The sequence below is a fragment of the Sus scrofa genome, chromosome 6 (assembly GCF_000003025.6).
Source record: "Sus scrofa isolate TJ Tabasco breed Duroc chromosome 6, Sscrofa11.1, whole genome shotgun sequence".
In the NCBI taxonomy this organism is placed as follows: domain Eukaryota; kingdom Metazoa; phylum Chordata; class Mammalia; order Artiodactyla; family Suidae; genus Sus; species Sus scrofa.
In genome coordinates, this window is record NC_010448.4 from 82,184,496 (window position 1) to 82,210,372 (window position 25,877).

The window sequence follows — 25,877 nt, forward strand, 5'->3', positions numbered from 1 at the left end:
TTCTGCTGCCATTTTGTCAGTATTTTGCAAATGCCTCTATTGGTGTATATCCCAAATGGTTTCACAATTAGTGGTTTGCGTAATGTATACATGTAAGGATAACCTGACCCCCTTACTGTACAGTGGGAAAATAAAAAAATTATTAATAATAATAAAAAAAAAACAATTAGTGGTTTGCTTCTCTGTCTTCCCTATCTGTGAGTTCCTAAAGGGGTAGATTTGTGTGGCCCTTACCCTTGCAAGCCCAGTACCCAGCATAAGGCTTAATACCTCAGGGACGTCCTGAGTTAAACAAAGCTAAACCAGTCTTTTAACTTTAGGACGTCCCAGAAGCACTTCTGTGTTAAGATGCACTATGGATCCCAAGCAGGGGTACAGAATGCAGCAGTCTCCAAACTCATTTGACCCAAAAAACTCAATTTTTGCAGAAGTTGCTGTACTCAAGAAATGTAGAGAGGAAAATTTACTGTGGTTCTTAGGGTGACCTTAACTCAAGAAGCAGCTCTTAGTAAACATTTGAGTGAAAGGGAGTCCTTGGTGGGGAGCAAAGGGCAACAGAGATGGAAACAGCAGAAACAAGAGAAGCAGTAAACAGGAAGCAAGAGGGGTGATCCACTGGACCTGTCTCTGTGACTGTGCCAGGTCAACTGCTAAAGAGTGACCGTAATGCAACTGCTTCGTTAGTCTAAACCTCACAGACATTAGACGTATTTTACAGACTTAAACCCTTCTTCCTGACCCAGATCCCAGGTACTGAGTGCCTGACAGCACTGACATTGACCTTCAGTTTGCTTCACTTTGCCTCAGAGGGGGCTATGTGTGAGAGATCAGAGCTGATTTTCTTCTAAATGCACACCCTTAAGACAAATTCCTTTCCTGTTCTGTGCCTCTGTTTCCTTGTCCGGGAACTAAGGGGACACAGGCTCCCTTCCAAGCTTGGCTCAGGTACCTTGTAAGAAAAATAATAATAAATTTTCTAAAAAAGAAAAGGAAGCCCCAGTCCTACTACTGTAACTTTGGACAACTCATTGAACAGCTTAGGCCCTTCGTCTTTCTGTTGGTAAAATAGGCATAATTATGCCCTACTGTCTTCCAAGGCTTCTCAGAGAAGCAAGCAAGACCGCCCTGAAACTATTCTGCAAACGGGAAATAAGCATTAGAAATGTAAATATTATTAGCATTGTACAAACGATGAAGAGGAGGGGTGGGTGGAGGCAGCAAAATCCGGTAGTGGTTCAGGACCCAGGATAAGGAATAGCACCCACTCCGATGCAACCTACAGCTCAGCCCCCTAACTAGCTGCCTCTCCTCGGGCAATTAAGCATTTGGGCGCCCTGCTCATCTATAAAAGGAGGATAATGACGTTCGGTTCGCTGGTTGCTGTGAGGTTAAACGAGGTAAATCTTGCAAAGCACGCGGTGCAGTGTACATAGTAGCTGGCCCTCAGTAAACGTTCATATTCCTACTCCTTGCGACGACACAATGGGGCCAGGCAGGAAAAGGAGCTAAGCTATTTCTAGTCATGGCGCAAGACAAGAAGATACCCAAAGGTCCCGTCGTCGGGGGCACCTAAAGAATCCGCCCTACGACAACCGCCCAAGCCCCTCACAAGCCTGTAAAGAGAAAACCCCAGGCTGCGTGCCAAGTGCGCGCGCGCGCGCGAGCGCGGCTAGACCTTCTCCCGCGGCCCCCCCCGCCCCCGCCAGCCCCACGGCGGCACGCGAGAGGCGGGGCCGCTTCCTGCCGGCGTCTGGGCCCCCGCACGCCCCCCGGCGGCCGACCTCGGGCGCCTGCGCTGCGCGGGCTCGCCGGAGGCGGAGGCGGAGGCGGGGCGGAGCCGGGCGGGCGCGGCGCCGGCCGCTTTTCTTGCCTAGACGCCGCTCGCGCCCCCGCCAAGGCGGCAGCTCCCGCCGGCGTCGAGGGCGTGGCGGCGAGGCTGCTGGCGGCCGGCGCGGCACCGACTCTTACCCCGCTGGCGTCCGCTGCGCCTCCCCAGGACCGGACCTTCGTGGCTCCTTGGACACTTTGCAGCGCGTCCGGCCTCTCCCTGCCTTCCTGCCTTCCTGCGCCCGCCATGCGCGCAGGTGAGTCTCCCCTTCGCAGGGTGGGGCCGGCGCCTGCTTCTCCGAGCAGGCTTAGCAGCCGGCACTGGGGAGGGTGGGGGGCATCGCGTGCAGAAAGTTAAAAAAAAAAAAAAAGGAAAGAAAAAAAAAAAAGAAACGGTCCACAGGTGCCCGGGATGGGTGGGCGCTCCTGTGCCCCATACTTCAGAGATGCTGCGCCTTTGCCACCCAGGTTCAGCCCCTCTCGCGTCCAGGGTCTTCTCTGGCAGCTCTGGTGTGGTGTCTTAGAAAACAAACCTAGAAAAATGTTCTCTCTCCCAACACCTGTTTGACTTTTGAAAAGCTGAAGGCCCAACCTGCTCCTGAAAGCAGAAGGGTGCGGTCAGTAAAAAAAAAAAACAAAAAACAAAACAAGGGTGGCCAAAAGTTGGAAGCCCTCCTTTTTTTTCTTGCTCTCCTTTCTCCGTGATGCCCAGGTAACCATCGTATGACTTATTCGATAACTTCTTGAAACTTGTCTGTCTGCTCCGTTTACTGCCTGGACCCATGGAGCAAGAGTGGTCTGTTTTCGGGTTGCCTCGTCCCAGCTTCCGTGCAGAATCAGATCGTCTCCTTCAGGGATTAGGAGTCTAGAGTAGGAAGCAGTTCAGATCCGTGTTGCAGATACAGACTGGGATTGTTAAAAGTGATGTTTCGGTGTAGTGCTCAAAGCCAAAAGTATTCGCTTCCTCTTTTTGAAAGTTACCTAGCACACCACGTTTATTTGAACTTTTAATAGAGGTCTCTGCTTTTCCTGCAAGTCTCTGATGTACCATTTGATGGGAGAAGCGATTTACTTATTTGTAGCTCTGATTACATAGGATTTAAAATGATTAATTTTAAGACTGTTCCATTAGCTCCGGTTCAGCATACTAAATTATAAAAACACAGTATTGAGACTCAGAATATAGATGTTTGTGGTATAACACAAGTTCATGCTTTTTGGTGGGGATTTTATATTGCTTTTCTAGACATAGACTTGATGCAGGTGGATGGTGAAAGGCCTGTAAACTCAGAGGCCCGTCTTTAGCCATGCTGTCAGCGTTATGTTTTAGCACTTGGGAAATCTTTTCTTTGAAGAGATTCCAGTGGTTTTCAGAAACCCAAGATTTTTCCCCACAATGGAATTGTCACATTTGTAAAGCTTTTAAACATGCGCCCATTAAGGGTTATGAATCAGTCTAAATTTTGTATGGTACTAGCCGGTATATGTTGGTTGAAAAATTTGGGTGAAACATCATGAAAAACAGTACGATTTGCAAATCCATTAGGCTGAAGCCTGTAAGACAATGGGAGCTCTGAAGTTCAACATCATTTGTTATTTAGACCCAAATGACCACAGAAGGTGGAGGTCAGACAGTGGATCTCCACTTTTCCTCCAGAATGTAGAGATGATAGTGAAGGGCAATGAATTACCTATGGCAAAACAAATAGCATCAATCTTTATATCTCTACTTCAATTATACTTTTTTTTTTTTTTTTTTTTTGTCTTTTTGCTATTTCTTTGGGCCGCTCCCACGGCATATGGAGGTTCCCAGGCTAGGGGTCGAATCGGAGCTGTAGCCACCGGCCTACACCAGAGCCACAGCAACTCGGGATCCGAGCCGCGTCTGCAACCTACACCACAGCTCACGGCAACGCCAGATCATTAACCCACTGAGCAAGGGCAGAGACCGAACCCGAAACCTCATGGTTCCTAGTCGGATTCGTTAACCACTGCGCCACGACGGGAACTCCCCAATTATACTTTAAAACCTATTGTTTTCATGTGTTCTGACAGTTGGTTTTCGTTATTTCTCTCTCTGCTGACAAGTACTTCACTGAACCTCAATAATTATAATAGGACCAATTCTAGATTATCTGTGAAAAGAGGGAATAGGTCATTGAAACATAGGAGATTCAAAAATCTAATTTTTACCTATTTTGCTTTACGGTTGCACCATTTTTTTTTTTTTTTTCTTTTACCACAGCTACTAAAAAGTCTAAGGTTCTGCCTGTAACTGGTGAATGAGGAGGATGGAGAAGAGAGAGAGGCTGGCTTGCTGCCTATTAGGAACCCCCCACATTGAAAATCCTGAGAGTTGTTTTGTTTTTGTTTTTGTTTTTAAAGAGAAACTTAGTCTAAATTTATAATTTAGAGGTTTGGGGGTTGTGGGATGGAAATCCTGTGAAATTGGATTGTGATGATCATTATACAACTACAGATGTGATAAAATAAATAATAAAATAAAAAAGAAGTTTTGGGGGTTTTGTTTTTGTTTTTCTTTTGGCCACACTCTTGACATGCAGAAGTTCCTGGGCCAGGGATCAAACCTGTGCCACAGGCTTAACCAGAGCCACAGCAGTGACAATGCTAGGTCCTTAACCCACTGAACAGTGAGGGAACTCCTGTAATTTAGGAATTTTTAAAAGGAATTTTTTTTCGGCATTCCCATTATTTCATTAGTGAATTAAATTTTTTTTTTTTTACTGATTTACAATGTTAGTTTCTAGTATACAGCAAAGTGTGTCAGTTATACATATATATTCTTTTTCATATTCTTTTCCATTATGGTGTACTATAGGATACTGATTATATAATTCCCTGTGCCATGCAATAGGACCTTGTTTATCCTTAAAAAGGATTTAGTAGTTCAACAGCATCTGTGAGTATTTTCCTTTTTTTTTTTTTGTTAAATGTAAGAGAACAAACGTAGTATTAAAAGCCAAATGAGTTTTCCACGGTTATTCAGCAGGACACTTGTAGAACTGGAAATGGGTACTCGTTTGCTTACAGTATTGATCAGTAGCATTTTGAGCACATCAATAAAAATAATAAAGTGCATCTAGCTAAGGTATTTTAAATATTCACCAAGTTGAGAAGCATACTGTTTTGGATTTTTTTTTTTTTAAATCCTGGAGGATGGGAGTTCCCATTGTGGCTCAGCGGTACCAAACCCAACTAGTATCCATGAGGATGCAGGTTTGATTCCTGGCCTCACTCAGTGGGTTAAGGATCTGGTGTTGCCATGAGCTGTGGTGTAGGTTATGGATGAGGCTTGGATCCACCATTGCCATGGCTGTGGTGTAGGCCAGCAGCTTCAGCTCCAATTTGACCCCTCGCCTGGGAACTTCCATAGGTCGCAGGTGAGAGCCTAAAAAGCAAAGGAAAAACACATCCTGGAGGAGTAGGAGGAATTTATCTTCTCCTGATCAGAATTTAAAGTGCAAAGGCAAACCTGCGTGCTTGACAGTTTGTCTTGATGAATTACTTTTGTCACAAGGCTTGTAGCAGAGCAGATGGTCATGCTCCTTGGAGTTTTCCACTCATTTGATGTTTCCATGAAGAAACAATTTGCCAGAAGCCAGCCACAGCCACAATTGCACTGGAAATGATGCTAAACCCTGATTAACACAGACCTTTGCTTTAGCGAAGCTGCTGGATATTGGTTCAGCCCTCTGCAGCCCTTTCCATTGAACCAGTCAATATTTCCCCGAGTTAATAAACTGAGAGACGTGTAGTCTTAGAGGAGTTGGAGGGAGGCAGAGTTAGCAACAACTCCAGTAATAGCAGCGTAGAAGGGTTGCACTTTTTTTTTCTTTGCCTTACTAAAACCAAACTGCTTTTTAAGTACCAGCTGAGTTACCTTATAAGCCTATTTCTTTACAGATGTGCTAGGATTGTTTTTCCACTTGCTGACTCTGATCATGTCGCTCTATTCAAATCTAGCTGCATTTATGATTTCAGAAAATCATGAAATTGTTGACGATGTTGACTTAAGCTATGTCCCCAAAAAATCTCAGGGCAAGCCTTTAGCATGAAAACCATTATCTGAAAGATAATGTCTCTAATATTGTGTGCGCTGAATCACAGCATAAAATTCTTTGAGGCCCTTAAAAAGTGTACCACGTGCTCTTTCCAGCTAGCTCTGTTTTTAAATCTTTAAGTGATTTCATACTGGAGCCATGTTACTACTGCCAGTGGTTGTTCTGGAGCTGATTTTATTGATAGGTCTGTGACTGAACAGTTTGCTTAAAATGATACAAAGTGTTAGTTTAATTTTTGTATCCTTTTTGTTGCCTGGAATTAGATCATTTGGGTGTGTATTTTTCTCATTTTGTTCTTTTAATATAAACTCCCCCAAGGTTCTGATATCATTGGGATCCTTTAAACCCAACAGTACATTGACATAGATTGTGCCTGTGTAAATGTAATTAGTTACTGAGCACCAGCTATATGCAAGGCATCATTCTGAGCACTTAGTGTGTATTCTCGTTTAATATTTCTCACAGCCTTACTGGATAAGGAGTATTGTTATGCCCATTTTATAGCTGAGGAAACAGAAAAGGAGGCAAAATAATTATATTTACCTAATATAAAGTACTGGGGGTGGGGAGCAGAGTTTAAATCCAAAAAAGTCTGATTATGGAGCCTGAATCTCTCTGAGATAGACTGTTGAAACTTGTTTTTATTTTATTTTATCTTATTTTTTGTCTTTTTGCCTTTTCTGGGGCCGCTCCCTCAGCATATGGAAGTTCCCAGGCTAGGGGTCCAATCAGAGCTGTAGCCGCTGGCCTACGCCAGAGCCACAGCAATGTGGGATCCAAGCTGTGTCTGCAGTCTACACCACAGCTCACGGCAACGCCAGATCCTTAACCCACTGAGCAAGGCCAGGGATCGAACCCTCGACCTCATGGTTCCTAGTCAGATTCGTTAACCACTGAGCCACGATGGGAACTCCTGAAACTTGATTTTAGTTAACTGTGGTATTTCATCAATCCATCCTTTTAAAGCGTATCAAATATATAGTAATGTATAAGTGAAGAAAATGTAGCAATGCTATAAAGATGATTGAGCTATCTTGGGAGAAAAGGCAAATACTTTAGCAATAGTATAAAAAAATCAAAGGGAAAATACCTCTAAAGGTATTATAGGGGATAACTGACAAAATCTGAAAATAGACTGATTTAGATAATAGGATTATATCAATATTGAATTCATTGGTTTTTATATAAGAAAATGATCTTGTTCTTTTTTTTTTTTTTTTAAGGGCTGCACCTGCGGCATATGGAGGTTCCCGGCTAGGGGTTGAATCAGAGCTCTAGCTGCCAGCCTATGCCACAGCTACAGCAACACCAGATCTGAGCCGTGTCTGTGACGTACACCACAGCTCATGGCAACGCCAGATCCTTAACCCATTGAGTGAGGCCAGGGATCGAACCTGCGTCCTCATGGATACTAGTCAGGTTTGTTTCCGCTGAGCCATGATAGGAATTCCCCTGATCTTGTTCTTATTCACCAAAGTATTTGAGAGTAAAGGGGGCATACTTTATCTTAGTCCCAGTGGTTTGGGGGGAAAAATGTATATGTGAAAAAATGAGAGGATGATTTTTAAAATGGGCTAAAATGTAGGTCATTGGTAAGTAACTCCAGGAAGAAGGGATATGGGAATTCCTTGTACTATTCTTCCAACTTTTCTGTTTGAAATTATAGCAGAAGAAAAATTTACCCCAAAATGAAGATCAAAAACAGGAAATGAAGGTGTAACATTCTAAGAATTTTTTTTTAAGTCAGGTAAAAGATTGTTTCCTGTGCTCTGATTTTTTTTTTTTTTTTGTCTTTTATCTTTTGAGGGCCGCACCCGTGGCATATGGAGGTTTCCAAGCTAAGGGTCTAATCGGAGCTGTAGCCACTGGCCTACACCAGAGCAATGCAGGATCCGAGTTGCATCTGCGACCTACTCCACAGCTCACGGCAACACCAGGTCCTTAACCCACTGAGCGAGGCCAGGGATCGAACCCACAACCTTATGGAGGTTTCCAAGCTAAGGGTCTAATCGGAGCTGTAGCCACTGGCCTACACCACAGCAATGCAGGATCCGAGTTGCATCTGCGACCTACTCCACAGCTCACGGCAACACCAGGTCCTTAACCCACTGAGCGAGGCCAGGGATCGAACCCACAACCTTATGGTTCCTAGTCAAATTTGTTTCCTCTATGCCATGATGGGAACTCTTTTTTTTTTTTTTTTTTTTTTTTTTTTTTTTTAATTCTTTTTAAAGGTTGAAGGAGGGAACTTGAAACAAACAGAAAATCTCATCAAAAATAGCTTGACTTTTCTCACATTTCTCAAATCAAGCCATTCAGAGCTCCCCAACCCTCCAACCAGGCCCAGTGTTTTCCTCACCTCTTTTCAGTGAGAGGAGGGAGGATTGGCGTCTCCAAGAGAAGAGAGATAAAGACAGCCCAGTCTTCGTGATACCGAAGTTAAATTGCATTGGTTTATATCATCATTTCCCTGCCTCAGCCCTTCAGTGCCATGCTGACACTGATCTTTATGTCATAACTCGGTAACCCTGCTTTCCAGGCAGCCTGGCCCATACCTGCCTCTCTCACTTTGTTTCACGGCATCCCCACCAAACACGGTACACAGTACCCTCTGGCCACGCTGGATCCCGTCGTCTTGCGCCTGCTCACCTTCCTGTCTTCCTGCCTCTGTCTGTGAACTGTTGGCTTCGCCTGGAGGAACCCCCATTCTCTTCCTGCTGAAATTCTGTTCCTCCTTTAAGTCCATCCATAACCTCTTTTGGGAAGCTGCCTCTAATCTCTTGCAGAATTAAATTTTCCTTCGTGCTGCCGTGTCAGAGGGGTAAACACAATGCTATCTGCTCCCGTTCAGCAGTCCTCATTACGCGTATCCTGTGAGCTAGAGACTATGCCAGGGACGGGGGTTCAGAGGCACTCACACTCTGGTAGCTAGGAGGGATCTGTAAACAAATCATCATAAGTGCATAAGAGAGAAATGAACAAAGTGCTCTGAAAGCTAGGGCTCTGCCTGACAGCTCCCTCTTGAAGAAAAGATGACAATGACAGTCGTAATGAGATATCATTTCTCTGCGCCAAGCCCCAAGCCCCTTTCTGATTGGAGGTTTCTAGCGCAATCGTCTACTTAGAGGAATAAGTTTAAAACAACTGGGGTGGGGAGTTCCTGTTGTGGCTCAGTGGTTAATGAACCCAACTAGGAACCATGAGGTTGCGGGTTCGATCCCTGGCCTTGCTCAGTGGGTTGGGGATCCGGCGTTGCCGTGAGCTGTGGTGTAGGTCGCAGATGCAGCTCGGATCCCGTGTTGCTGTGGCTCTGGTGTAGGCCGGTGGCCACAGCTCCGATTCGACCCCTAGCCTGGGACCCTCCATATGCCGAGGGTGTGGCCCTAGAAAAGGCTAAAAATAAATAAAACAACTGGAGTACCCGTGGGCCACCCAGATAGATAGATTCAATGGAAAGCTCAAAACCCAAGTCTAGATCTCAGGCGAGAGAGGCGGAGCCTGGGTGTAAATCACCGCAGTGATTGTTAGTGCACGAATGCCCGAGGGTCCTGGGGGGCAGAGTCTCTCGGTCGGTTGTGTAGTTTCTCAAACCTCCATCCCCTCCAGTGCCCAAGATTCTGCCCTGGCTTCCCCCTCCACCTTGGTGACATCCTTTCTGCCTTATGAATAGTTGTCTGAATCGAGAGACTGTGTTGCTACACATGTGCTGTGTGTGACCCGCAGGGAAGCAGGAAACCAAGCTGAGACACATGGTTGTGAAGTGGGTGCATGCCCGGGTGTGGATAGAACCACCCAGGAAGGGGAAGATGAGGAAGAGGTTGGGGTTAAACCTCAGAGAGACGGAGCCGTGAAGGGTGGGTGGAGAAAGAGCAGCCAGTGACAGGGAAGGATCGTTGGGGAGGGAGGAGAGGCCGGAGGGCAGGGCCCCCGAGAGGCCCGGCAGTGCGGGGGTGGGCGGGGGTCTCAGCTGCAGACACAGGCTGAGGCCCCAGGAAGCTGTCGCTGTCCCACACATGCAGTTGCAGCCAGGAAGCGGTGGCAGGGGTCCGGCGGCACCGAGTCCAGGAGTTTCTGGACTGAGTGGATTCCTCCTTCCAGGCGGCTGGCAGGAAGCATGCAGCGGAACAGAGAGGTAGCTGGCGGGGCGGGTCAGCTGCAGAGCGAAGGGTTTCTCTGTGCAAGGCTGGCCCGGGTGGGGCGCGGAGCCTCCAAGTGGCATGTTTGCTGAGGAGAAGGGATGGGTGGAGCCGGAGAAATTTTTTAAAAGTGTAGGAGCGGCTTAATGGCACAAGGTCCTTTTGGAGTGCTTGGCGTTGTTGAGGAGAAGAAACTCTTTGCTTTGGGGGGAACTCCGTGAGGGTAGCAACAGAGTCGGTCATCTCGTAGCTCCCTGCACTTGGCGTGCAGTAGGCATTTGGAAAATGTTTATGAAAACAAGGAGAGATTTTACTTTTATTTATTCATTTTGTCTTTTTAGGGCCACACCTGCTGCATATGGAAGTTCCCAGGCTAGGGGCCAGCCTCCACCACAGCCACAGCAACACGGGGTCCAAGGCTCATCTGCAACCTACACCACAGCTCACGGCAACACCGGATCCTTAACCCACTGAGCAAGGCCAGGGATCGAACCCACATCCTCATGGATCCTAGTCGGGTTTCTTAACCGCTGAGCCACCAAGGGAACGCTGAGGTTTTACTTTTTACATTTAGTGGAAGTGATATAGTAGAATAACGGGGAAAGAAAATCACTGTTTTCCCTGCTTGATAATAGTGGAATAACAGGGGGGAGAAAAATCAGTGTTTTCCCATAATTACATTCTGTACTGTATTCTATATAAGGAATATATTTGCAACTTCATGTTCTTTGAAATAAAAGAGAAAAATCACAAATAAGGTAACACTGAGGTAGTAATAATCATACTACCTTAACTTTTCTATGCCTGATAGATATGGCTTAAAATCCAGCATCTTGAATGTGTCATGTCAGTGTTATGATGGTGCATGTATGGAGTTCATCAGAAGCGACAAAAATGCGCGTAGATGGTCCCATAGGTTAACCATGAGACGCTGACAGCTCCATGCTTTGGGGTTAAAATTCCTGATTTTTACACATTCAGAAAAAAGGAGATCTTTTTAATTGTCTTCTACGTCCTATTTTCCCTATTAGAAATATTTCTGATATTAGCGAAGACCAACTTTATATAGAACTTTTGTTTCTGCGTCGCTTGGTTCTTTGAGAGCATAGTCAAAAGGAACAAAGCGGTGAAAAACGTAAAGTCAGCTCATCACAGACCGTATTTCAGGATGCAGATGGTGAGTGAACGAGCGTGGGTTTTATTCTGCTGTGCGAGTTCCAGTGTTGTAGACCTAACACCCAAACAAACAGGCGAAGGCAGTTCTGGTTCACATTTTTCTTCCTTCTGCTTGGAAACTGATGTGCGTGTTGATAGTATCTCAGGCTGTATCCCCCACCCCCCACCACACCCCATTTCACTAGAATACTTTGGGCTTCTTTTTTTTTTTTTGGTATTATGCCACTGCTGGTGAAATACCTTGCATAAAGTATGCTAAGCAAATCAAATCAGTATATGTAGAATTCATTTGTGAGGACTCTAATGAGTTGATTGATCTTTCCTGAGTAAAATTGTGTCATTTGATGATTGCTGTCTTGAGAATTGATGGGAACATTACTGGGCCTTCAAAGTCTTATCTGTTGTTTTCTTTTCTTTTTTTTTTTTAAACAGTAGATGCCTGGTAGACACCTTAGAACTTTAAAAACGGAAAAGACCTGCTTTGAGGGGACAGTGCTGAGGGACACTATGAAATCTTGGAGTGATAGCCAGTCAGATCTCTGTAGCAGTGACCAAGAGGAAGAAGACATGATTTTTGGTGAAAATGAAGAGGATTTGGAAGAGATGATGGATTTAAGTGACCTGCCTACCTCCCTTTTTGCGTGCAGTGTCCATGAAGCAGTGTTTGAGGTGCAGGAGCAGAAGGTAGGCGTATATCCTCCCGTTCCCTGCCTTTGGTGCTGTGTCGAATGTGGGTGGATTTGGGGAACCAGCAGATGGCTGCCTGTTTGCAAAGTTGGTTCTTGGATCCATGACAGGTGGAGAAGGGTGCACCAAACTTTAGACATTGCTGCAGCCTTTTTAGTGTGTTTTATGAGAACATTAGTCTGCAACAGATAGGAAGTAATTAAATTTAAGTATTTAATATTTCCCTGCAGATAGGGGGAGAGGCACTGGTTTATAGTGAACCCTACATCAGTTTTTATTGAGTTCATCCATTTATTCCTTCAGTCATTCATTTTCGGAGCCTGTGGTTAAAGAAAAGCTAAGTGATTTTTAACCCTGCTTCCTATTACTTGGAAGTGAATTCACAAAAGAAGGAATTATTTTAAACCTTTTTCTGGGGCTAATTATATAATCAGGACTCTTCATGCTTTCATGTTAACAGAGTTGTTCGTATTTCTTGTTTTACTTTCTACAAGCTGACTGGGGCAAAATGATTGAATTTGTTTTTTTAAAGGTTCATCTTCTTTAGCTCATTTATTATTTACCTGGAAAAAGAGATTGTGTGGTTTGTTTTCTCTTTTCCATCATGACCTCACTAAAGCCTGAGGCTCTTGTGAAAGTAAAATATTTCTGCCATTGGTGTGAACTTTGCATGTGTTCTAAGACTTTTTTTTCAAAATCCCATCATGATCCCTTTTAATTTGCTATCTCTACCCTCGAAGTACTTTCCTTCCAGCGGAAAGGACTCTTGTGGAGCAGAACTCAATATAGCTGGACCCGGTACATACTTGAGTGCCTCTGGTGTGTAAGGCACAACCAAAGTTCCCAGTTGCTTCAGGGGATAGAGCAGGAATTTAAAGGGCTTCTGCTTCAGAGAGCTTCCTGCCCTGCGGTGGAGTTAAGTAAATTATGTTCCATGGAATACTAGTGCCTTTAGAGACGCTTCAAAGTACTGAGGTATCAAAGGAGAGAGGATCACAGCCAGATGGAGAGAGAGATCTTCCAGGGGATGGCATTTCACAAGAGCTCTGTGAGTCGGGAAGGGGTTTAGCAGGAGAGGGAAAGGACATTCCAGCCAAAGGGAACAGAATGAGCAAAAGAGCCGAATCAGGAGAGCGTGGACCACTCACTTCGGGGAGTAGCAAGCAGTTCAGTGTGGCAGGAGCAGAAATGAGAGGGAGCCAAAGAGAAATGGGGCTGGAAAAGTGAGGGTGGAGCATCCTGCAGACTCGCCCTTCTGTGGTCAGTAGTCTCTGAGCAAAGGTGTGACGGAGTCACACATCAGGAAGGGCTGAGTGGTGGCAGAAGAGCCAGAAGCAGGGGCCTGCTGGGGTGCTTTTGCGGGAAACCAGCCTAGAGATGCAAAGACCTGGAAGGGGAGCAGGAGAGGGTGGCAGCTGCCGGGTTTGTACCCTTTAGGGTTGTTTTCATGTACAAATGCCATTTACTTTCCCAAGTTCAGTCACAGTGTAGACATTTTGAAGTCGTGCTTCTCAGCGCTTTAAGAGCTCTGAATTTTCATGTAATAAATAATTACATTAACTTTGTTAGCATGAGAAACCACATGTATTATGAGTTTATCTTAAAGTTAGAAGATTTCTTCGAGAAACCTCAGTCTGGAGTTCCCATTGTGGCTCAGCGGGTTAAGAACCCGATATAGTCTCCATGAGGATGCAGGTTCGATCCCTGGCCTCACTCAGTGGGTTAAGAATCCTGCGTTTTTGTGGCTGTGGTGTAGGCCTGCAGTTGCAGCTCCAATTCAACCCCTAGTCTGGAAACTTCCATATACCTCAGATGTGGCTGTTAAAAAAAAGAAGAAAAAAGAAACTTCACAGTCTTATCTATTCCAACTTTTTCTTTTTTATCTATAGCTTAGGGATTCTTTTTTTTAACTTGCCAAAGTAGTCAATTCTTCTTTTTTTAATATGGCCATGTTAAAAATTTCCAGCATATGAAAGTTCCCAGGCCAGGGATTGAATCTGAGCTGCAGCTGTGACCTATGCCATGGCCATGGCAATGCCGGATCCTTTAACCCACTGTGCCAGGCTGGGGAGTGAACACACGCCTCCTCAGTGATGCAAGCCTCAGCAGTCAGATTCTTAACCCACTGCACCACAGTGGGAACTCCCAAAGTGGTGAATTCTTGGCTTTCATTTTTAAAACCATTTGAGGTTACAGCTAACCTTGATTTATATTAGAAATCATATCAGAAATTCTCGTAATAGTTTAGTGGACTTCATGTTATGCGCAGTTCTTACTCATAGTAAATTTTATATAAAAGCTTTCATGGTAATATGAATAGCTGCAGAAAACCTGTTTATGTAGCAAATTATATGTAGATCACTAGATAGAAAGTATGGGGAGAATCAGATCTTTTCCTTTACGGTTTTCTTCTATCAGTGTCTTGTTTTGCTTTAGTTTCTCCTAGAATAACCTGTTTGTGCAGGTCATCCACATATGTACCAAAACCAAAGCAAAACAAAAACCACTTCTGATGGATTATGGGCAAAATAATCCTGACTGCAATTAAATGCTGTATATTCAAAAGAACTTTAGTTGTCTTCCTGACTTGGAAAGGTTTTTGTCTTCATAACTTTATAATTGTTGGAGTGAACTTTTACCCTCTTCTGAGTGGTAGACGGAATACCACAGGAACTGTTGCCAAGAAAAGGTGAACCTTCATTTTTGATTTTGCTGGATTTGGGCTCTGCATTTTCGTCAGTGTTTCCGTAACAGACTGGAAGTTGTCCCAGTGTGAATTTTACTGACCTCTCATTTTTAACCCCAGGGTTCCCTTTCTTAAAATAAGGAAAAATGAAGCAGGCTTCTGATTTGAACGTGAGGGTTTTCAGAATACAATTTAGGTTTGTCTAGTGGGAGAAACTGGACTGTTTTTTCTTTGGGGTTGAGGTCTGTGTGTCTGAAGGGACTCGGTACATGTTGATGCAAAGCCGTATTTCCGATAGGACTGACTTTACCAAGAAGTGCATTTGGCTTTTGGATGAGTCTCGTGGCAAAGCAGCTACTCCTTGTACATAAAACTGTTTCTCCTGACTGCCTCACCATACAACATTTGATTCATTTTCCTACTGACCGTAGCTGGAGTGTGTGTGTGTGTGTGTGTGTGTGTGTGTGTGTATTTTTTTTTTTTTTCCATTTCTTGGGCCACTCCCGTGGCATATGGAGGTTCCCAGGCTAGGGGTCCAATCGGAGCTGTAGCTACCAGCCTATACCAGAGCCACAGCAACACGGGATCCAAGCTGCATCTGCAACCCACACCACAGCTCACGGCAGTGCCAGATCCTTAACCCACTGAGTGAGGCCAGGGATCAAACCCGCAACCTCATGGTTCCTAGTCGGATTCATTAACCACTGAGCCACACCGAGAACTCCCATAGTTGGAGTGTATTAGGACAATTCTCCTTGCTCTCCTGGTTCTGCCTTTTGATTAGTGACACTTAACAGTTAATGCAGGTCCCAGTAGAGAGCAGTGCCTGCTAAGTGTTTGTTGAGTGAGTGGATTCTGTAAGGTGATTATAGAGGATTAGTGATATAGAGCTATGACGAAGAAACAGACCTGTGAGCTGAGTGAGGTTAATTAGTACGTAGGAGATTCAATCTGAAATTGTAATTTCAGACACACTGGCCCACATTCTTCTGGGATCTGTGTTATCATGTGTACGATATAAAACTTTCTGTCGAGCATTTGGCTTCTATATCCTCTGTTTGAAGAAGAATAGAAAATATTACTTAAGTAAACGCTATTTGGGGATTAACTGAAATATGCTGATTCTCAGATCTAATCAATTAAGTGTTCTGATACAAACTTCCAACTGAAGAAATAAATCTTTTTTTTTTTTTTTTTTTTTTTTGGTCTTTTTGCCATTTCTTGGGCCGCTCCCATGGCATATGGAGGTTCCCAGGCTAGGGGTCTAATCGGAGCTGTAGCCACCGGCCTACACCAGAGCCACAGCAACGCGGGACCTGAGCCGAGTCTGCAACCTACACCACAGCTCACGGCAACGCTGGATCCTTAACCCACTGAGCAAGGCCAGGGATCAAACCTACAACCTCATAGTTCCTAGCCGGATTCATTAACCACTGTGCCACGACGGAAACTCCAGGAAGAAGTAAATCTTTTGAGGAAAGTAATTTGTTTTAATTTTAGGAATTGAAAAAGACGGATCAAAGGAAGCATGTTTGTTACAGTGAACTGAATTTTTTTTTTGTTTGTTTGTTTTTTCTAGGGCCGCACCCACGGCATATAGAGCTTCCCAGGCTAGGGGTCTAATCAGAGCTATAGCTACTGGCCTACACCACAGCCACAGCAATGCCAGATCCGAGCTGTATCTGCGACCTACACCACAGCTCATGGTAACGCTGGATCCTTAACCCACTTAGGGAGCCAGGGATCGAACCTGCAACCTCGTGGTTCCTAGTCAGATTCATTAACCACTGAGCCATGACAGGAACTCTGTGAATTGTATTTTTAACATGCCTAGAACATAAAACATTTTTAGTAAATACTTGTTTCATTGAATCTGTAGTGCCATTCTGGCCAGGAATTAGTAAACATTTAGTTAACTTCAAGGCTAGTTTTAAGTACTAGAGAATCATAGAAGTTTAGAGCTAGAAGAAATTCTAGTCAAGCCTCTTCTATAGGGTAACAGAGTATTTGAGCTTGCTTAAGAACTCATTTTTCACTTATACACTGAAAGCTATAAAACATTGCTGCTAAGATGTCAGTACTGCCTAAGCAGTCTGCAGATGTGGTGCAGTCTCTCTCAAAATCCAATGATGTTTCCTGCAGAAATAGAAAAACTCACCCTAAAATTCATAGAATCTCAAGAGACCCCCCAAATAGCCAAAACAATTTGTAAAAGAACAGAGTTGGAGAACTCAGAGTTTCTGACTTCAAAATTGAATACAAAGCTATAGTAATCAAAGTAGTCTGGTACTTACATGTCAATTATATCTCAATTTAAAAAAAAGCAGAGTGGTACTGGCACAAAGATGGACATATTGACCAGCTGACTAGAACAGAGAGTCCAGAAATAAATCCTTACGTAACATATATGGTCACATTGCTTTCAACAAGAATATCAAGACCATACAATGAGAAAAGGTCTTTTCAACAAGTAATGCTGGGAAAACTGGATATCTACATGCAAAAGAATGAAGTTAGACCCTTACCTTACACGCTATACAAAAATTAATTCAAAATGGATCAAAAACCTAAATGTAAGAGCTATAAAACTATAAACTCTCAGAAGACATAGTGAGAAGGCTTCTTGACATTGGATTTGGCGTTTATTGTTTGAGTGTGACACCAGAAGCACAGGCAACCATAGAAAAAAATAGATAAATCAGATTTCATCAAAATTGAAAATACGGGAGTTCCCATCATGGCGCAGTGGTTAACGAATCCGACTAGGAACCATGAGGTTGCGGGTTCGGTCCCTGGCCTTGCTCGGTGGGTTAACGATCTGGCGTTGCCGTGAGCTGTGGTGTAGGTTGCAGACGCGGCTCGGATCCTGCGTTGCTGTGGCTCTGGCATAGGCTGGTGGCTACAGTTCCCATTCAACCCCTAGCCTGGGAACCTCCATATGCCGCGGGAGCGGCCCAAGAAATAGCAAAAAGACAAAAAATAAAATTAAATTAAAAAAAAATTGAAAGTACGTGCATCAGTTGACAGTATCCACAGAGTAAAAAGAATGGGAGAAAATATTTTCAAATCATGTACCTGATAAGAGATTAATACTCAGAATATATAAAGAACTCCTAAAATTCAACAAAAACCAAGTTGGGTATGTACAACCCATTGAAAAATGGGCAACAATTTGAATAGACACATTTCTCCAAAGGAGATGTCAAAATGGCCAATAAACACATGAAGGGATGCTCAGCATCACTAATAACTAGGGAAATACAGATCAAATTCACAGTGAGATAACTTCATACCCATCGGGTTGGTGGCTATTATTAAAAACAAAACAAACATTGACAAGGATGTGGAGAAACTGGAACCTTTGTGCATTGCTGGTGGGAACATAAGATTGTATGACTGCTGTGGAAAATGGTATGGCAGTTCTTCAAAAAATGAGGCAAAGAATTACTATATGATCCAGCAGTTTTGCTTCAGGGTGTCTATATACACAGCAGAATGGAAAGCAAGGACTCCAGCAGGTATTTGAACACTAATGATCACAGCAGCAGTTATTCATAGTTGCCAAAAAGTGGAAACAACTCAAATGTCCATCGATGGATAAGTTAATAAAATGCAGTGTATACATATAATAGAATATTATTCAACCTTAAGAACAAATGAAATTCTGATATATACTACACCGTGGAGGAACTCTGAAAGATACTGTGCTAGGACTTCCCGCTGCAGCTCAGCAGGGTAAGGATCTACTGTTGTCTCTACACTGGCCCAGGTTGCTGCCGAGGTACAGGTTCCATCCCTGGCCAGGCACAGTAAATTAAGGATCTGGTGTGGCCGCAGCTGTGATGGAGGTTGCAGCTGCAGCTCAGAGTCTATCCCTGGCCCAGGAGCTTCCATGTGCTATGGATGTGGCCTTAAAAAGAAGAAGAAGAAAAAGAAAGATACTATGTTTAGTGAAATAAGCCAGACCCAAGAGGACAAATATTGTATGATTCTTCTTACATGAGACGGAAAGTAGGATGGTGGTTGCCAGGGCCTGTAAGAAGCGGGGAAGGGGGAGTTACAGTGTAATTGGTCCAGAGTTTCCATTTGGGACAATGAAAACTTTTGCAGATGGATAGTGGTTGTGTATAACAGTGCGAATATACTTAATGCCACACTTAATGCTTATACTTTCATTGTACCCTTAAAAAATGGTGAAAAATGCTCAATTTTGTGTTTTGTATATTTTACCACAATAAAAAAATGCAAAAGCCCCCCATTTTTCTTGAGTTTAGCATTCTTTGTAATATGCTTTTACACACACACATATATAATATATATAAAATACATATGTGTATGATATGTAGTATTTATGGATAGTAACACTTTGGCCCCTCGTTGCACCCTGTTGGCCCACCTTTTCAGTCCAGCAGTGGCCAGAGCACTCAGCTGTGTGCAGGTGTGTCACCCGCAGCTGCTGGCCTTCACGACACTGTGAATATCCTGCTTTTTGTCCCAGTGTTTCTCTGCTGCCTCCGCAAAGTTGCTTGGCCGTATGGATGCCTGTGCAGACATAGCAGCGTGAGGGAGTTAACTTCTCACGGGGCAGCCCTTGACCAGGAGGGGACTGAAGCCAGTAAGTCCCTCCTCCTCTGACTCGGGCCACTGATTCTGAGGGTCCTAGCTCTGCAGAGGGCTCCCAGCGGGATCAAGCCTCAGCCACCCACAGAGGTGACCAGCTTGGTAACACAACCTGGACGGATGGATGGAGGACCGGCTCTCCCTCCTCCCCTGTTCACTCTCCTGTCCTGGGGGGTCACTTCCCAAATCAGGCTCCCTGTGTGTACCGTTGCCTTGACCCCTGTTTTCCCAAGAAGCCCGGGGAAGACACAGGCAGATAACCTCCACGCTTGGTCATCCCTCCTGTGTGAAAGAATCTATCTCAGGCTCTCAATAAAGGGGCAATTTTTAGGTTATGCAAAAAGGACAAAGACTAATATAAAGAAAGTCTCTGTGCCCACTGAATTTAGCAAGTAAAATTTTGCTAATACAATGAAGCCTTCTCCCAGAGATAACCATTATCCTAAATTCCATGTTGATCATTTCCCATGCAATTTTAACTTTTTGTTAAGTTTAACCATGTGAAATTGATGTATTTGTAGGGCAACAAAATGTTCAGATACAGGTTTCCCCCTCTCTCCGAAAGTGCAGTGTTCTTACCAAACCTTTCATGAACCGAAATGGTGCAAAGCGTAGAAACAGTTACTTACGGCACATCTTGCTAGCGGACTCACAATAAATCAGGGTAAAGCATAGATGCTCTCAGGCACAGTTCGGGTTCATCGGCCGTTGATGCTGAGATGCTGAGGGTAGTTTCCCGGGACGGAGCTTTGCAGGATCAGTCTTGCTGCTCAGGTGCCGTGCCTCTTGTGCTGGCCATGGCAGAACAGGGGCTGAATGTTTTCACCATTTTTCATAGAAAAGAAAATCCTCTTTGGATTTATTTCACTTCACAAAAACAGATACTAACGTACATCTTTTGTAAAAAGCAACGTGCTGGTATAAAGCAAATTTTTAAGTAAGTGAAGATGGAGTTCCCGTCGTGGCACATCGGAAATGAATCCGACTAGGAACCATAAGGTTATGGGTTTGACCCCTGGCCTCGCTCAGTGGGTTAAGGATCCAGCGTTGCCGTGAGCTGTGGTGTAGGTCGCAGACACAGCTCGGATCTGGCATTGTTGTGCCTGTAGTGTAGGCCGGCAGCTGCAGCTCCAGTTCAGCCCCTAGCCTGGGAACTTCCATATTGCATGTGCAGCCCTTAAAAAAAAAAAAAAAAAAAGGAATAAAAAAAATGTATAGGATCTGTACAGTGAAAAATGTAAAACACTAATGAAGTGCATAGTATTTTACATTATTTTAAATTTTATAAAAATGGCAGAACTGTGTAAGTTTCTCTTCCAATATTCTATCTGTAAGATTAATCCATGTTGAAATATATATTCAGTTTCCCTTGCTGAATACTATACTCTTTTGCAAATATACCATCATTGATTTACCTGTTCTTATGCACAAGCGATGTTGTGAATGTTGTGTGTGTGTCCTGTGTGTGTGGAGGTGGGTAGAGGGAGGGTCTCCTCAGGGTATGTGATCAGGAATGGTCTTACTGGCTCGTCAGGGTGCACTTGTTTAAGCAGATCCTGTCGAATAGTCTCCAAAGTTGTACCTGTTTGCATTCCTACCAGCTGGGTGTACAAATTCCCAGGAGTTCCCTGGTGGCCTAGCAGTTAAGGGTCTAGTGTCTTGGCTGTGGCCCAGGTCACTGAGCATTGTGCCAGCCGTGGTTACGAGTGCTAAGAAGCAGTGGTGAACTTGATGACATGCCAGCCCTCGTGGAACATGAAGGAGAGAAAGATATTTAACATACAAACAAGTGAATCAGAAGTTCAGATAATAAATACTATGCTGAAAATGAATAGTAGGGGATAGAGAATGACTTGATGGGTGACAAGTCAGTCAGGGAAGGCCTGTCTGAAAGAAGTGATATTTGAAGTCACTGAATAATGAGGAAGAACCAGTAGAATATTTAAGATGCCTTGGCTTCCTATAAAGTAACTCTGATTTATCCTAACATAATTTAAACAGCTTTTCTCCAATGTGTATATATAGTCAAAACTCCTTGTAAATTTTTTTTTTTTTTTGGTCTTTTTAGGGCCACACCCGTGGCATATGGAGGCTCCCAGGCTAGAGAGTGAATTAGAGCTGTAGCTGCCAGCCTACACCACAGCCACAGCAATGTCAGATTGGAGCCGAGTCTGCGACCTACACCACAGTTCGCAGCAACACTGGAGCCTTAACCCACTGAGTGAGGCCAGGGATTGAACCGCCATCCTAGGCAGATTCGTTTCCACTGAGCCACAACGGGAACTCCTGTAATTTTTTTTTAATCTATCTCAAAACAAATAAGGGTACCTATCCTGCATTGAAGTGCTTTTTTTAGGGCCGCACCCATGGCATATGGAGGTTCCCAAGCTAGGGGTCAAATCGGAGCTACAGCTGCCGGCCTACACCACAGCCACAGCAACACCAGATCCTTAACCCACTGAGCAAGGTCAGGGATCGAACCCACAACCTCATGGCTCTTAGTTAGATTTGTTTCTGCTGCACCACGACAGGAACTCCTGCGTTGAAGCTTTTTATTCCCCAGTAATTTCAATTTCAGTTGAAACAGATTGGCCACTCCCAGGATCAGGTTAGGATGGAATGCTCTTGGGTTCTAAGAGACCTCTAGATTACCCTGTGTATGTGCTCCAAAGCAGCTGCTCCTCGGGGTGAAGTTTGGGCAATTCAGGAGCTCGGGAGCTCAGGATAGACGTGTGCGTTGCCTTCACACTGCCTGGCACGGAGCCCAGCTTTCGAGCCTTGCTGTTCCTTAAAATATGTGATGAATAAAAAAATGGGAAGCTTATCTACAGGGCAGATAACATTTATGTTAACATTATGTTAAACTCTCCTAAATTAATTTCAATAGCTGTGTATTTTCTATTTAATTTCCTTATCTGACTTATATTTCTATTTTTATAAGTTTTATAGGTTGTATTATATTGGGATAGCACAACATGTCCATAATACATGTGTGTATATTTTTTAAAAGTAGATAAATAAAATGTATTGGCAGTGCATATTGAAACACTTACACTGGTTTGGATGTACAAAGGACTCTTTTCCCTAAACCGCCTTCTTTTTGGCTGTACCGAGGCATGTGAAAGTTCCCAAGTCAGAGATCAAATCTGTGTCGCTGCAGAAACAATGCCAGATCCTTCATCTGCTGTGCCACCGCGGGAACCCCCCAACCCCTTTTAAGAGTGAGTCGCCTCCAGCAGTGGTGGCCAGCACCTCCAATACTGCAGCATGTATGTCTTGCAAACAAGGGTATTCTAAAAGAAAAATCAAAATTCAGGAAATTAAGATTCATGCGTTACATCCTTCTAATCGTCAGGCCCCATTATATTGGTTCCAACAGTGTCCTTTATAGCAAAAAAAAAAAAAAAAAAAAAAATCCAGCCCCCATCCCACAGCTCATTCAGTTCTCCAATCTCTTTAGTCTCCTTCAGTCTGAAGCAGTCCCTGGTCTTCCCCGCCGTTCGGGATGCTCACACTTTTGGAGACTGCAGGCTAGGTATTTTGTGGCCCGCATCTCAGTTTGGGTTTGTCTGATGTTTCCTCAGGATCAGAGTCAGGTTGTGCATCTTTGGCAGGAACATCACAGAAGTGATGCTGTTCTCTTTGCACATCCATTTTTAATTTGTCCTGTTACCCATGAAATGCACTCTGAGCCCTTAAGACAGTGTCTCTCAGGTTTCTCCACTGTCAGGTCCTTCTTTTTCTCCTTGTAATTAGTAACTGTTTTGTGGGAGGTACTTTGAAACTGTAAATGTCCTGCTTACCCATCAAGTTTTAAATATATTTATTCTTATCAGTGATATTCACAGTTTCCAATTTTATTTGATGGTTATAATCTGTTACTGTCGTGATTTTTATGCTCACATACACACAAAGATCTAGAAGGAGTCCAAAGACAACAGATCTCCATGTTACTGCCAATCACTGAGCACATGGACAAGCCTGAGAGTGAAAGGTTTGCTGGTCTTTTTGTGTAACTGACGTTGACGAAGAGGAGTCCTGTTTTGCGCCTCCACATTTTCCTATAAACTGTGTCAGCCTTCATGTCAGCCTTGTCCACTTGTTTTAAGTGACTTTTCATTCTCTGCAAGCTTCGCATCATGATTACACATGCAGGAAGCAATTTCAGGGCCATCACCAAATGGTTGGCTTGATAAAATAGAAAACAAAACAAAAAGAGAAAAAAAAATTGTAAGTGATCAGCAAGTATTTATTTAGTGAATAAATTCTAGACTTACTGTTGATGCTTGTTCAGTAGTATCATCTCTTGAGTGTCCATAAAGTTTCCATCTTAAAGAAAAGAAGATGGAGATGCAGAAATATACGTAGTACCTGGTATTTTAAGGAAAAAGAGATTTACCCTACAGTGAATGGCCCTATCTTTTTTTTCCCGAAAGGTAAAATTAATAATCCCCCTCAGTGGGTTGGGGATCTGGCGTTGCCGTGAACCGTGACGTAGGTCACAGACATGGCTCGGATCCTGTGTTGGCTGGCAGCCATAGCTCCAGTTCAACCCCTAGCTTGGGAACATCCATATGCTGCATGTTCAGCCCTTAAAAAAAAAAAAAGTAAATAAGCAAGATGGAAAGCCGCTGATGCGAAAACAGTATATGTTTTCAATATATACAGTCTGCTATGGCTACAGTTTTTTTAGAAAAAAATCGCTGCACTCTCTTCCTCAATTCAAGTCCATGTTCATAGCAGGCATGCAGAGTCCTCAGTGTCATAACAAAGAAGCAGTGTCCTCTGCTTCAGAGGGTCAGGGTCATAGGTCACCTTCTGAAGAATCCTGGGAAGATGGATTTTAATCAGTGATTCACTGTATCACCCACTGGTTCTAATCAGTGAGTCACTTGTCACCCACTGCACCTGACTCTCCTGGGAGGGCATGTCTCCTAGGTGACTGTTCCATCAGCTCAATGCACCTGAATTCAGCTAAAGGGCTTTTAAGAAGGGCAGTTTCTAACTTTCCATTGGTGACCTCCATAGGACCTGCTGTCAGGTTCATCCTATGTCATCGCTCTGCATTTGTCTCCTTCCTGGGGAATCCGCGGCACCCAATAGAGTGGCTGTTTCTGTGACCACAGAATGGCGAGTGGACTATTGCAAAAGCTCGACCTATTTCTGTTAATGATGGTGATAATGCTCCCTATGTATTGTTGTAAGAGCTTTAAGTATTCTCTCTTGCTATCTTCACCAGTAACCGGGGAAGTGAGTCCTTTTATTATCCTCATTTAATGAATAAGGAAACTGTAGGCACAGTGAAAGTAAGTAACTTGCCCAAGGTCACACAGCTAGTAAACAGAGCCACAAATCAATACCAGGCAAGCTAGCTCCAGACTTCTGTGCTCAGAAGATAAGTGGCTGGTAGAAGCAGCCCTAAGACCTTGCTGCAGTTATCCGTTCAGGGTATGGGTTCCTCCCCGGGTCTTCCTTTTGTGGTCTCATGTATGAAGACACGAACAGTCTCTGTCCCTGGATGCGGAAAGGAGGGTTTTATCCACGCTAAAGGCCAGTGAACAGAGAGCTGCTGGTCCTCAGGAACGGATCATATGTATGCATATCCCCCTCAGATGCAGAGGTGGGTTTGGTACTTTTTCATCAAAGCCAGTGCTCCGTCACCGAGGTCACAGGAAGGAAACCACCATGTTGATGACCTTGTCCCTGACGGGGCCATCAGAGCATCTCCAGGCTGGCACCTGCTATCTTCCCTACTCCAGCAGAAGCCTCAGCCTGGACGTGAAGTTCAAGCTGAACCGGACCTTCTCTGATCTTTCCTACTTCTCGGGCAGGGAGACAAGAAAGAGAGAGTGAAGATTCAGGTGGACGCCTAGGGAAGGGAGTCATGGATTTCCTGGTGCAGCTGGCAGAGATACACAACGCTGACCTTGACAACTGAAGCCTGAGTGCTTGGAACAGCAGTCTGGGCAACTGAAATTGTTTTCCTTCTTCCTGGGAAAATTCACAGAGTTTTCAGAAGAACTCACTTTTGTGGTGTTTCTCACCTCTGATTATTTTATTTATTTATTTATTGTCTTTTTGTCTTTCTAGGGCCACATCCGCGGCATATGGAGGTTCCCAGGTTAGGGATCCAGTTGGAGCTGTAGCCGCTGGCCTACAGCAGAGCCATAGCAACGCAGGATCCCAGCCGCTTCTGCAACCTACACCACAGCTCATGGCAATGCCGGATCCTTAACCCACTGAGCAAGGCCAGGGATTGCCCGCAACCTTATGGTTCCTAGTCAGATTTGTTTCCGCTGTGCCACAACGGGAACTCTTCACCTCTGATATTTTTAGAACAAGCTGTATGTTGGAGCACAAGTGCCTGGATGGGTTTGCAAACCTGAAGTGTTTCGTGGGCCATTTTGAGTCTTTGCTTAGGTAACTGCCCTGTCATCTGACTGCCTCTGCATGATACCCGTCAGCAGCAGAGATGCTTCATGAGGGGCCAGGGGACGGCTAAACAGGAGACAGAATTCTCTGCCTCACCATTTGTCCTGTCTCCCTACTTTTGTTCCGTCTGCTCTTTCCTCCAGGGGACCTGGTAATCTACTGCTCTATCTTCCCTGCTCTTTTCAGTAAACAGCCAAAGAGCTTTTAAGCTAATAAGAAAAAAGACAAAAG

The 25,877-nt window shown here is 44.2% G+C and overlaps 1 protein-coding gene across 4 annotated transcripts in view; it reads left to right on the forward strand.

The window, feature by feature from the left end:
- Nucleotides 1,811-25,877, forward strand: part of RCAN3 (RCAN family member 3) — a 39,835-nt gene continuing 15,768 nt past the window's right edge. Inside the window, exons 1-3 of one of the 4 annotated variants that reach the window (XM_021095552.1) lie at nucleotides 1,973-2,084; nucleotides 11,077-11,222; nucleotides 11,657-11,905. In XM_021095552.1, the coding sequence (XP_020951211.1) occupies nucleotides 11,214-11,222; nucleotides 11,657-11,905 (258 nt within the window). In that variant the 5' untranslated portion in view covers nucleotides 1,973-2,084; nucleotides 11,077-11,213. Of the gene's footprint in view, nucleotides 2,085-9,262; nucleotides 10,042-11,076; nucleotides 11,223-11,653; nucleotides 11,906-25,877 lie in introns of those variants that run through there. The other 3 variants (XM_021095555.1, XM_021095553.1, XM_021095554.1) reach the window with 3 other exon arrangements.